Source organism: Chelmon rostratus, chromosome 7, assembly GCF_017976325.1.
Source record: "Chelmon rostratus isolate fCheRos1 chromosome 7, fCheRos1.pri, whole genome shotgun sequence".
In the NCBI taxonomy this organism is placed as follows: domain Eukaryota; kingdom Metazoa; phylum Chordata; class Actinopteri; order Chaetodontiformes; family Chaetodontidae; genus Chelmon; species Chelmon rostratus.
This window is the reverse complement of record NC_055664.1, coordinates 23,202,370-23,215,640: the sequence shown is the minus strand read 5'-3', so window position 1 is coordinate 23,215,640 and position 13,271 is coordinate 23,202,370. Positions and strand designations below refer to the sequence as shown.

General features: G+C 42.0%; 4 protein-coding genes across 4 annotated transcripts; all 4 read right to left on the bottom strand.

The window, feature by feature from the left end:
- Positions 1-642: 642 nt before the first annotated feature.
- Positions 643-3,206, bottom strand: LOC121609252 (claudin-8-like). The gene has a single exon (XM_041940837.1). The coding sequence runs from the start codon at positions 3,074-3,076 to the stop codon at positions 1,985-1,987; it is 1,092 nt and encodes a 363-aa protein (XP_041796771.1). The 5' UTR covers positions 3,077-3,206; the 3' UTR covers positions 643-1,984.
- Positions 3,207-3,431: 225 nt separating this feature from the next.
- On the bottom strand, positions 3,432-5,844 carry LOC121608881 (claudin-4-like). Its single transcript, XM_041940296.1, has one exon. It carries the CDS (start codon positions 5,763-5,765, stop codon positions 4,995-4,997), a length of 771 nt encoding a protein of 256 aa, XP_041796230.1. The 5' UTR covers positions 5,766-5,844; the 3' UTR covers positions 3,432-4,994.
- Positions 5,845-6,685: 841 nt separating this feature from the next.
- On the bottom strand, positions 6,686-8,157 carry LOC121609119 (claudin-8-like). Its single transcript, XM_041940669.1, has one exon. The coding sequence runs from the start codon at positions 8,073-8,075 to the stop codon at positions 7,206-7,208; it is 870 nt and encodes a 289-aa protein (XP_041796603.1). The 5' UTR covers positions 8,076-8,157; the 3' UTR covers positions 6,686-7,205.
- A 1,069-nt stretch (positions 8,158-9,226) lies between these two features.
- LOC121609409 (claudin-17-like) lies at positions 9,227-10,358 on the bottom strand. The gene has a single exon (XM_041941033.1). The coding sequence runs from the start codon at positions 10,240-10,242 to the stop codon at positions 9,553-9,555; it is 690 nt and encodes a 229-aa protein (XP_041796967.1). The 5' UTR covers positions 10,243-10,358; the 3' UTR covers positions 9,227-9,552.
- Between the last annotated feature and the right edge of the window lie 2,913 nt (positions 10,359-13,271).

The window sequence follows — 13,271 nt, the reverse complement described above, 5'->3', positions numbered from 1 at the left end:
ACAGCTGAGCGTCCCTCCCGTGCAGGCGCTCAATTGAGGGCACAGCCAAGCCACTAATCCGCAAACATGGATACGTCCTGAAGATTAACTTCAAATCTGGCAACATTCGACCTCGACAACGTCTTTGCTTTGGTACACCGAGGAATGATTAAATCTTTGCTCCAGTCCTGATGGAAATGCAAATCTAATCTTCAAACTGGTCTGTGATGCTCCCTTGAAGATTAACTACCTCAAACTGTTTATCTGACACAGTCTCATAGTAAAATCGAATGTGTTCACATTACCTTAACCCACTTTGCTTTATTCCTTGAGGAACAGTGGTTTGGGATGGAAGTTAAAAAGTCCTCTTGGTTGCTTGGTTGATCAGCCACTGGTAATGATGCTCTGAACCACATTTCCCCAAGCAAGGGAGAAGCATCAGAGGTGTTTGATGGGCTTGTTAGGATCAATGTAATCTCACTCTCACTATTATTTAATTCCCCAGAAATGAGCAAAATTAGAGACTGATGTTGAGAATAGTTATAATTATGATATAGTATGTATATACTCAATTGGCGTTTCAGATAAAATATTTTATTATTTGACTGAAGAACCACAATTTTGACAAACATATGATTTTATTAAAAAAAAAAAAACATCCAGTACTGCTGAAAGACGAAGACTATAAGAAAGCTGTATAATCAGTGATATCAACAGTTTTCCTGCCTCCCATGCCAGTTTGGTCTCCTCTGCATAACAGAAGTGATCAGCATTCTTAACATGTGTAAATGTCAGATACCTCTACTGTCCTGCCCTGAGCTGCTAAAACTTCCATGGCAGCATATTTGGCTACAGCACTGAATGAGCCAGAGCTGTGATGGCCATGCACAATCACCACTTTCTTTATTATAGATAATAATCATTTATAATCATAATAATAATGCACTCACTCCACCATGTTTATCATTTGACTATTTGGCCTTCTCTTAAACCAGGTTTTCCTGTTATTGGTTTATTATCTTAATATGAAGTTGTTCAGCTTCAAATAATTAAGTTGCAGTTTCACCTCAGTGGCATTACTCCTGTGACATTCAGCATGTTCTCTGGTGCCATCTAGTGGTGAATAAGGACTTTGTCTAGGATTGGTCAGGCCACCTTCGTGCTAGCGTTGTCAGGGGTTACTGCCTGTGTATGGTTGCTTTTGTCGAGCAATGATCACAACACATCATGTATGTGCTGTTGTTGATCCAAAGCAGATTAACAAACTTAAGCCTGGTTCAATAGCTCTCATCTATGTGTCTGTGACGGCCCATCCAGGCAGTCCTTTTTTTTTTTTTTTTTTTTACAGTATACTGTATATAGTTTGAGTTCAGACAACACTAAGAATAGGCTTTAAAGCAACACCTTTACTGTTACTATAAGGTATTAAGTGATATTTATCCTTTTTTTTTGTTTTGAATTTTTAACAATTTTTCACTGAAATGAATTTGTTTAGTTAACCTGTTTATTTCTGTACTGCTACACAGATAGCCTATCCTAGCAGCAAACGTGGGCAATGTGCAGGAAACACTCTTAACAGGTTGAAATATGTACAATGATAACCACAGCAAATTTAAAAATGTAATGAACAGATGGTAACAAAGATGCAAAACATAAGGCTACGATGCTTCAAACAGATGAGTTCTCAGAAATCCATTTCAGAGCTTAATGAAAACAGCATAATGTCACCTTTATTTACACTAATAACAACAGCAGTTAAGCTTAATCTGATCGTCCTTTTTTAACAATACAAATTTAAAAATAGCAAAAAGTAGGAAACAGTTTTAAATCCTATTTAGTCTGGGCACCAGGATAATCCCAATACAAGCAGAGATAACATATTTTACCATAATCTTACCACTAATGTGTAGCAGTTTAAATTAACTTGTGACGATAGACAATACAATAATAATGCTTTGTGTCTGTAAAGGTCAGGCATCTACAAAAACTCAAACGTGATTTTTCTTTATATGTACACACCAGCTCTGCCCCCACTGTGAGACTCAGGTTGAATTCGTGATGCTTGGTATCCTATGAAAACAGGAGTATGTGGAACCGGATGAAAACTAGACTGGAAGGACATAGTGGGATTGCTGGTATAAGTCTGTGAATATGGCGTAGGGTTTTGGCTTACGTACAACGTGCTTCCCGGCGTATACAGGCTTCCAACATGGTGAGAACTCCGCATAGAAGAATGGTGAGCCATGCTGCCTTGGTATAGCAATGATGCATTCTCAGGCAGACCTGGGTTATAGACAGCATGAGGGTTGATTAGCGCTCCATCATTTGTCATTACTTGAGGGACATTTTGTAGTGGCGGCACAAGTTGTTGCCCAACAGAGCCGTTGTCCTGCAGAGAAGGCTGGTACGGAGCGGATCGGAGGCTGGATAGAGTCGAGATAGGATGATACCTCATCAGAGTTGGCTTGCTGGGTGCTGGCTTGTAACTGAGCAAGTTGTCTGGGTGGTACACAACGAATGAGCCTTTGTTTGAGGGCAAACGGCGGCAGACAAACAACATGGCTGAGGCGAAAAGGAAGGCACCAGTCACCCAACCGATGTAAAGAGCCTCTCCCAGCTCCCTCCTCTGAGCATCAATTAGCAAAGGGTTGTAAAAATCCTTAATGATGACATGACCTGTCCATGACACAGGAATAAAGACACAAATGCAGGCCATGAACTGCATACCACCTGCAACCATCAGGATAATGGTCTTAGCCCAGTCATTACCCTGAAAACAGGAAACGCACCGCATTCCTGCCAGAGCCACAAGGAGCCCCATCCCGGACAAGGCCACAGAACAGCACATCAGACCCCTGGCTGCCTGTAACTCTGGGGGCAGGAACAGTAGGGAGTCGTACACCTTGCACTGCATCCTGATGTTGGCCTGTCGGTAGCAGTTCATCCACAAGCCCTCCCAGCGGGTTTCCATCACAATAATGTTCTCTCCAATGAAAGCTGTCACCTTCCACATGGGCATCCCTGTAGTAGCCGCCGCCCCGATCAGCCCAATCAGGCCAACACACATTGCGGCTATCTCTGAAACACCTTGAACCATTGTGCAGCGAAGACGAGTTCAGCTGTGTCCAAATTTAAAACCAGGTTAGCTCACACTGATGATAAAGTCTGATTCTTTAGTACAACATCTCAGAATCGAAGTCAGAGACGTGTCCAAGGCAGCGAGGATCTTCTCATCTGATGCAGTTTGTATACTGTAAGAGGTGGTTTGTTATGGGAAAGGTGCTATCCAGTCACCCGATTGGTTCAGAGCAATGGGGGTAAAGATGATCTGCTTATTTTGTGTTTATGGTTCCCCTAGCCGTAGTGGTGTATCTGTGCCATCAGCTTCTCCAGCAGTAAACCCCAACAAGACATACCAGAAATACCAGAAACAGCTCACAACTTCAGAAAAGTGTTGTCATGTTTTTATTCTCTATGATAATATGTGATAAAAGTTCAGAAGCTAACAAGTATACAATGTAGTGCATAAGCTCCTGCAGTACTTCTTGTGTCCACTGGGGAGCATCGATGACTTTCAAGGTGATGGAACAGAAAGGGAGCTCACATGACACGAGTCCAAATACATACAAACATACAGCCATTGATTGCTCATTTTGGTGTCACCTTAAGCCACAATAGAAAACATTCCCATTACATCACCACATATTTTCAGTGTGAAACAGCAATGAAATGACTTTTACTTTACTTTTACTATGAGAGACCTTTATAATTACATTGACTGTATTAGGAGTTGAGATTAAAACAGTTGTAATTTTAATATCTGCTCACTTTTAAACTCACTGAAACTGAAATGATGCGACCTAGTAGTTCATGAACTAATGTACAGTCTTTGGCACAACAGAGCTAGAAATTTTCTCACATTGCGCAAACATATGGAGCTGTATTCAACCCGGAAATGAACCAGACCAAGACCTGGTCTGAAGCTCTCAGTATCAGTATCTCTATTCAAAGTGACATGCAGATTCTGATCTCATGATCATACTGTCAGGTTGTCTCTGTGTGGCTTCTTCACACACAGCTCCGGTTGCATCTCTACACCTTTAATAAGCAGTCTTAAACCTGCATCTCATGTTTACTTAACCATTTGTTCAGTTTGTTTTCCAAGAGCTCCAGGGCATCATACCAAACTTAAACAAAGACTCACAATAGCTTTCTGATTAAATAGACACAGGAAAGGTTTAGAGTTTTAGACACAATGTCAGTCACCTATAGCCCATTTTCTGTCCTGAAGGTTATATCTGTAGCACATCTGCCTTGGTTTTGCCTGTGTGGATCCTGTGTCTAATACAGGTTAAAGCAGCTTAAAACAGGAAAAAACTGAGCAGAAACACTTGAGGACTGTGTGTATTAGGATGACTGGTGTCTGTGAGGTTATTTGTGCTCTACAGATGTGTGATACTCAAACATTTTGCATGCATGTGTGTTTTGTTGATGGGGTAGAAGTTTAAATTTGATTACAAAGCTCAGGTGCAGCCAATGTTGAAAGTTGAAGTATTAACTTTGTGTGTGTGTGTGTGTGTGTGTGTGTGTGTGTGTGTGTGTGTCAACAGAAAACACAAATACACTTAAACAAAACTGATAATGTACAAAAAGTAAGGCTGTCAGTATAAAATTTGATTATACAACACACATAAAAATAATGGAAATCATGTATTAGCTTACATACACAATTATATAATTATGATATAGATATTGATATTGAGATTCTGTAACTAGTGCTCTTTAACAAGGAATTAAGTACTTCTCAAATGTATAAAACGAGTGATTTAAAATATAGACACCTTATGAATCTAAAGCATTCACATTAAAAGTATTATTGAAAATGTTTTTTTTTTTACACCAGAAATTCATTTTTGACATTTGAAATGTGTCGTAGATTGCAGTGCCAAGCAGACCCCACATTCTAAAGAAATTCATTCATCTGTGATCATCGTTACCTCAGTCAATTTCAGTGTTCAGAGATAAGCCACCCCGCTGCGTACAGAGGGGTATCTTGAGTGGTAGCTGTAGTTGGTTGACGGATGTCTTGACAGCATTGGCTGAGGCTGGAGTTGTGGTTGGGGAACAAGCACCAGCTGTTGGGGCTGTAGAGGCTGTGGAGGATAGGCCAGGTAGTCAGAGGTCCTTGAGTACGCATATCTTTCTGTATCTTTGCCTTCAGACTGCATGTTGCAACAAACAAACATGCATCCTCCAAAGAACAAGAAAGCGGATGCCACCCAGCCGATGTACAGAGCCTCTCCGAGCTCCCTACGCTGGGCGTCGATCAGCAAGGGGTTGTAGAAGTCCCTTATGATGACATGACCTGTCCAGGACACGGGGATAAGGACGCAGATGCAAGCCATTATGATCATGCTTCCTGCAATAATGAGGACCAGTCGCTTAGCCCGATCGTTGTTTTCAATACACGACGTGCACTGCAGTCCAACCAAACTGATCAGCAGACCGAGACCGCCCAGTGCCAGAGCACAGCACATGAGCCCCCGTGCCGCCTGTAGGTCAGGCGGCAGGGCCAGGAGAGAGTCGTACACCTTACACTGCATTCTGATGTCAGCCTGTCGAAAGCAGTTCATCCACAGACCCTCGTAGCGGGTCTCAAACACAATGATGTTCTCCCCGATGAAGGCTGTCACTCGCCACATTGGCATCCCAGTGCTTGCTGCCGTCCCAATCAGTCCAATTAGCGTCAATAACAGACCCACTATCTCGAGTGCTGAGTTAGCCATCCTGTCCTCCTCTTATTCGTCCAAGCTCATATGTACAATAATGTGTGGTGTGGCTATAGTAGGAAGCTGTAGATTCCCTCTATTCAGTGGCTGGGATCCCAGTGGAAGGAGGAGGAGCAGGTTGATGTTCACCTGCACTGCCTCCTCTCTGTGGATAGGACACCAGAATGGGAAGGGTGGGAATTGCAACCCGTTGCGAGGAAACAGAATCCCCCAGGCCTTTTTTTCTTTGTACACCTACCACAGGAGCTGCTGTAAGCTGCCACTTTGTTTATTCAGAAGTCTCGATTTACATTCTCAGATCACACTTGACAAGGAAGCTTTTTTTAAAGGGTGTTTATTAGCAAGGGGGGTTTTTTAAAGTTCACTATGTTGTTGCTAACTATGCACATATAAAAAAGAAAAAGACCCAATGTTAATGAATAACTACAGATATCATAGAGATCGATCAGCTCTGGGGCTTAACTTAGTGTTTGTCCTGTTTCAACTCAAAGTCACTCACCTCTGTGTTGTTGAGACTGTAGACTGTGTGTGTGCGTGTGTGTGTGTGTGTGGGTCATGAGATGGAGATAGTGCTTGTGTACCCATGTGTCACTGTCAGTATTGGATTTCTTGTCTGGGTCTTTTGTCTGTTCTCAGGAAGAAGCTAGTAGTTGCAGCTCTGGCTGAGATAAAGTCTCTTGGTTGGTTTGTGGGTGGACCTGTGATAGCGGTCTGGTCTTACCGGTTCAGGTACATTTCGACTGAAAAACAATGGAGGCAACTTGTCTAAACGACATAACTTTCCATTTACACAATAGTTGTTGAAAGAGGAGTAGTTTCAGTTAGTACTTTTCCAGGCAAACTCGAGAGCTTTTGGCAGGAAACAATAGTTGTCGATCAGTTTTGCCTCTTTTAATAAAAAGGTAACAAAAAAATATCAAAATTCTCTTTTTTTCTTCAACTTTATCCCTTTATTGGAAACCGCAATTGACCTTATGATTAGGCCGGCATTTTGAAAAGTGTTTATTTACAACAAAAACAACAAGGAACACAGATCATTAAGAGGTATGTTAGCTGAAAAATTCCTAGTGCATGTTTTGTTATCAAAGAGCATGTCAGCAGTGACTATAAGGACAGTGAACTGTTCTAATGTACTACAAATTAAAACTACTCTGCCTGAAGGACGTAGATAATGATACAGTGTAAATTAAGTGTATGGAAACAAATGAAGTAAACAGTAATTCAGCACAGTTCATTATGATCAAAACACAATCAGTTCTATAATGAATTTCAATCTCTGGGAAACACTTTGCCCTGTTTGAGAAAATAATGAAAGATGCAGCCATTTCCAGTGACCGCCTTTCATCATATTAGTCCATTGATTCTCCTCATTCTAATGTGCCAAATCTTGGCAAGTTTAAAAAAAAAAAAAGAGTCCAAAACTGTTGATTTCCTTTTCTAGTACTGACTTGGTGTGTATGCTACAGATCCCGGCGGCGGTGCAGAGTAGGGAGGCTGGTAGGTGTAGGCTGGCTGGTAGGTGTACGGTTGGTAAGCAGGTTGGTAGACATTTCCCCCAGGGTTGTATACAATCCTCTCATCTGAGTCCTGCGTGTGAGGAGCGTGACGGCACAGCAGGATCACTCCGGCAGTGAAAAGCAAAGATGAGGTCACCCAGCCAATGTAAAGAGCCTCCCCAAGCTCCCTGCGCTGGGCATCGATCAGCAGAGGGTTGTAGAAATCCCTGATGATGACATGGCCGGTCCAAGACACAGGGATTAAGGTAGTGATACAGCCCATCAGGAACAGACAGCCCCCAGCCACAAGAACAACATGCTTGGTGCGAGCCCGATGGTCCACCACTTTGGTACACTTCATCCCCACTGCTGAAACGATGAGGGCGAAGCAGGTCAGGGCCACAGAGCTGCACATCAGGCCCCTAGCAGCCTGGAGGTCCGGGGGCAGAAACAGCAGGGAATCGTACACCTTACACTGCATCCTGATGTTGGCTTGTCTGTAGCAGTTCATCCACAAACCCTCCCAGCGGGTCTCCATAACAATTATGTTCTCCTCGATGAAGGCTGTCACCTTCCACATCGGCAGGCCTGTCACGGCTGCCACTCCGATTAGTCCAATGAAACCGATGATGAGGGCCACTACCTCACAACAGATGGCGTCCCGACGGTCCTTCTTTTCAAGTCTCTTTTTTTCCTCGTATACGGAGTCTTGGTAATCTGTATAGGCCTTGGCCTGCTTCTCATCATAGTAAGTGCCTGTGTAAGATAGAGGTGGCTTGCTGTAGCCACTGTAAGCAGTGTAAGTGGCCATTGCGGCTATAACACTGAGCCAAAGAGAGACCTTTGACCACACTACACTACACTCACAGCTCCAGAAACAAATCTGAGGAGAAGAGCAAGTCCAGGAACTTATACACCCACAAAAAATGGTAATGATGCTATGCAGCCTTACTGGTTGAGCTGCTTCACAGCCAGATAAATGGGGACATACCAAAGAGTGCTGTTTGTTTTGCTATGTAAATTTAGCTACCACTACGAGCAGTGAACAATTCAGTCTTGTGATTAACTTAATCAAAAACAAATTAAATCACTGCATAAAGTCATAGTTGATCAAAGTATGTTTCCTCTGATTTAAAGTTTAGTGATTTCAACACATTTTCAGTGCTACAAAGAACATTTTTTTGTAAATTAAAGAACATAATTTTAGACAACAAAGAGGATAGATAGCAGTGTACTATAAACATGAAAAATACATACATTACACATACATTTAATTAGCAATCAAACGTGCGGCCTTACTTATCTCTGCAAAAATTAGTGTAAAATTAAAACAATTAATTTTGGGCACACATTCTCATGTTAAAAAGAAAAATACACCATGAGTTTCTTTTATTTGTGTAAATTTATGTAATTGGTGGCTGCGATATTGTGTTTAAGTTGTGAATCTCTTTGTCTCTCTAAAACCGAAAGCTGATAGGATGATCACAGATGTCAAACTGTCTTCCCTTCATATGTAAATGGAGCTGATAAAAAGGTGTGGAGCACAGAAACTTGAGTAGGATTGGTTTCACTGTAACACAGTGCTGTCCGTTTGCCAGCAGTTCTCACCTTGTCACTGCCACACCGAAGCCCAACCTCTTAGAAAAAACAGTGTGTGCACGCACTGAGAGGGTTTTTACTGTTCAGCTGCATTTGGTTTTCAGTGAAAGAATAATAACAGTAGAGCTGAGGGGCGTTTAAAATTTTATCTGTGATCTATATGCTGTATGTTTTTCGTGGGCGGCATGGTGGAACCATCCAAATGGTGCACTGGAGAAATGCAATGGCACAAGCAAATATAGACTTAAACATTATCGACTAGGTTGATGTGACTACTTTGCCATGAGATTTTACCAAATGAAATGGATTAAGAACAGCTGAGCAGTTAAAAGTGACAGCTGGCAATAGAAAGACTCATGAAAGTGCAATAAAAACAACATCTTTATTGTTAAACATTCTGATTACATTAACAGCAAATAAGCATATCCATCAAATATCGTAGTGCAACTGTGACAGATTTGGATAGACAATACAAACAATGGAGATGAAACTATTTATAGTGCAATGAGAACACAAAGTACATTAGTCGTTTAAACAGCCACAGTGATGAAAATGTGTACTTACATTTATACAACATTTTACACTCTTGACATGGTCTTGTGATCTTCTTCAGGCACCGTCTTACAACTGAGTCAGTAAAGTGGAATTTGCACATTAATTTCATACAGTAACAACTAGTTTACAACTAGTTACACATATTCATGATGCTTATGAAAGCTGGATGGTGTCTTCTCCAGGTAAACGCTGTCCTCTTTCTTTATGTCCCTCGCTGCCATGAGATAGGCATCAGTGTAGGGCTCTTCCTCCTTTGATCTGCGTTTGCTGTAGCTTAACAGAAGGATGATCCCGGTGATCAGCAGAACACCAGAGGTGGCCCAGCCTATGAAGAGGGCCTCCCCCAGCTCCCGTTTCTGAGAATCCAGCACAGTTGGGTTGTAGAAATTTCTGATGACAGTGTGGCCCACCCAGCTGACAGGGATGAGCGTGGTCAAAAAGGAAAGTAGATACAAACTACCCCCCAGGGCCAGGGTGATGTTCTTGCACTTCATGTTGTCACCACAGCAGTTGCTCCTCTTGGTCCCACATCCTGTGATGAACAGGGAGATGACAACCAGGACTATGGAGACACACATGAGACCCCTGGCTGCCTGCAGCTCTGGTGGGAGAATTAGCAGCGAGTCATACATCTTGCACTGCATCTTGATGTCAGCCTGTCTGTAGCAGTTCATCCACAAGCCTTCCCAGAGTTCCTCCATGACAATGAGATTGGCACCGATGAAGGCAGAGACCCTCCACATGGGTAGGGCAGTGACGGCTATGGTCCCAAACAGGCCGATGAAGCCCAGGACCAGGGCTAAGATCTCCAACCTTGCTCTCATTGTACAGAGGGAATGCAGTCACGTCTCTCATCCGTTGTCTTATGGAAATACTGCTCAGCCAATCTGTTTTACAGAGACGTAAATCCGTGATAATGTCACCATGCCTGCAATGTCATCCTACTGGTTTGTGCTGACTTGAACTTTATTCCCAGAAGCGTTTAGTGTGCAACTAAAAAAAAAACTGCTCAGCATTTGTTTTTCTTTCGTTTCAACTTGGCCTCGTCATCATTGCTCTTCATTCATGACAAACCCCAATACAAAGAGTAGGACTATGCTGTTATGTTAAAAGCGGGCAAGTTTTGTTTTGGTGACTTTCAAGTTTACATGATCAGGCCGAAGCCCAAGACGTTGGCTAAACTGTATATGTTTGGCTTGTGTAATGTCTTCAAACTCAGTTGGATAAAATCAAAAAGCTTGAAGCTGTATTTCTTTACTTTTTGCATGAAAAATTGACATTTTAGCAAGTTTTCATCCGCCACAGTCTTATATCCAAATGTCATTGTGTGTCAGCTCTTCAGAAACCTGCAATTTTATCATGTTTGTTTCCCAAATCAGCACATGCTGGCCACTTTACTTTGACTACCTCTCCTTTCTATCTCTGTGCTTGTGCTGTGGGCATTAATTTAATCAACACAATGCTAAAGGGTCAGTGTTTATTGCATTGGAGTCAAATATGATTTGAGATGTGTTTTTCTAGAAGAGAGTTTGTGATGATCTGTAAACTTTTATATGACTTCAGCATGAGGCTCATTAACTCTCGTCATCTATGGAGAAGTGACATAGTGCTCCTCATTAAAAATATCCACCTTGGCCATACACAGTAGAAAGAGATGAGTAAAAATCAATCATCAATCGGCTGATCTGCTCAGTGAGAGGTTTTTTCTTTCAACTGACTTTTGTAACTTGTCTATGACAATTTTGACTTGTTTTAACTTAGATTGAAAAGGATTGAGAAAGTCACCCGGTAGATGATCTGATAGCACATATGGAGGAAATGTTTCCAAACAACGGGGGTGTTTCACAGTTCTGAACAAGAGCCACTCCTTTATTCAAATTTCAGTTGGTCTAGCAAAGGTAACACCCTGTTGGTCATCCTGTTTGCGAGAAGTAGGAGAGACAGAGAAGGAAAGAGAGACAGAGATGCAGCAGGAGAGGTCATAGAAACCAGAAACTGAAAAGCCTGTTGAACAGGTTTGCCGAGTGATACCATCGTCTCATGCTCGGCTGCTTTAAATGTAAACAGATTTGCGCATGCTGAGAAACCTGTAGCCGTGAACTCAAATATATCAGACATGTTGTATTTTCTGTACATGTGTGAAAAACTTGATGCAAAAGGACATACCTGGTGAGGCGAAAGTAAGTGCTGGTGCAATGGTACAGGATGTAATGTATATCTACAGCATAGACTGATGCCACCTGCTGTATGTAAATGTGACTACACATTCCTGGTCCATGATAAGATTCATACAGCAATTTAAAAGAAATTAATTGCATGTCGTCCTCATTTCCTTCTCACTGTCATTTCTAATGTAGTGTTCATTTTTAGATTCAGGAATTATTTGTTCAGACAAACAGAAAGAGACTCCCATTAATCAAGCTTGTGCCGTTTTATCTCAGCTAAGCTAAGCATCTGTTCCTTCAAAGCAAGGACAAAAAGCAAAGCAACGCTGCCTCATCTCAGCAGACAGTCATTCAGCACTGCAGCAGATACTGCAGATCTACAGCACAATGAAGTCTGAAGTGATCTTTCCCTTTATCTGAAGGGGCACCAGAGCCTTTATAGTGGGGTAGTGATTGACAAGCGAGGTGCGGGGGTTGGTGAAGGGGAATGAGCCTGGGTGACAGCATGTCCACAGAGCTCAGAGACAGAAAAGAGGAGATAGGGCTGTGAGAACCACACATTATAGTGTCTGGGGCATGTGCAGCCATGCTATCCCATGTCAGCTTTAAATTTCTGATGAAATTGGCCTTTGCCGTAACAGGAACAGCTGAAGGGATAAGAAAGTGTCTACAGCTCATAATAGACATTTCTCTTTTGGTCTCTCTCTTCTACAGTCGCACCACCAGTTTGGACTGTGAGCGGCACCCGAGGAGAAGCCATGTTGTTACATAAATTGAAAGGCTTTATCCTCTGTACAGCTCCTCATTTTCACACATCTTCCGATAAGAAAGTTGGCATTCTGTAGATAGGGGACTAGCTCACCTATTTTTCTGCTTATGGATTTTACTTGATGTTTATAGGAATTTACAGAAGTAAACCAACAGAACTTCCTCCAAGTTGTCTCATCACTTGTAATGCCTAAAACACTCTTGCAATTAGGGGAGTGCTAGTGATGAGATGTATTGTTCTTTTTATTTTATTGGCCCTTTTCAGGCATACTTGTACTTCAGTTTGTGTGCCCTGGTTGTACCACCTGTGGGGACATGGCATCTCCCTCCCTCGTTAACTGCTTGATTGTCCAGTACCATTAAAAAAACACAATAACCCTCCAATACCAGTTTCGTGAAGCTCATGATGTTGGGTTCTTGCTGAAAGTGACAGGTATCTTGATTTTTGCTGAGTTGTAGAGCAAACAACCCAGTTAGGATCTTTCAATCAGTGGCGGTTAGGGTCTGCTTGTGACCACTGTTCGTCTTTGCTAGTTTTTCTGTGAATGGCATCATGATTTTTGACACTGTTCCACCCGTCACATTTTTTTCAATGATACATCTTTCAAAAATCATGAAATTTGCTAGACAATGAAAAAGAGCTTTGGTTAAAGAGGAAATCACACAAAGACCCTCACCAACACTCACTGAAAGACACTTAACGAAATACAATAGTTGTTTAACGCAAAAAACTGTGTTCAGGAATGATTAGAGTGGGATCAGCGATCATCTCACAAAATATATATAGCTCCACGAGCTTGGTCACATTTTTCTGCTATTTATTGCAGGGTTTTGTATTGTATGCTGTTTATTTTCTCTATCCAAGTACAGAATTTACAGCTGTTCCTCAAGAGTGGCCCTGCTGACCAATGGACTAATTA

What these genes read in the sequence shown, in the direction of transcription:
- LOC121609409 (XM_041941033.1), bottom strand. Translation starts at nt 10,242, where the DNA reads ATGAGAGCAAGGTTGGAGATCTTAGCCCTGGTCCTGGGCTTCATCGGC.
- LOC121608881 (XM_041940296.1), bottom strand. Translation starts at nt 5,765, where the DNA reads ATGGCTAACTCAGCACTCGAGATAGTGGGTCTGTTATTGACGCTAATT.
- LOC121609252 (XM_041940837.1), bottom strand. Translation starts at nt 3,076, where the DNA reads ATGGTTCAAGGTGTTTCAGAGATAGCCGCAATGTGTGTTGGCCTGATT.
- LOC121609119 (XM_041940669.1), bottom strand. Translation starts at nt 8,075, where the DNA reads ATGGCCACTTACACTGCTTACAGTGGCTACAGCAAGCCACCTCTATCT.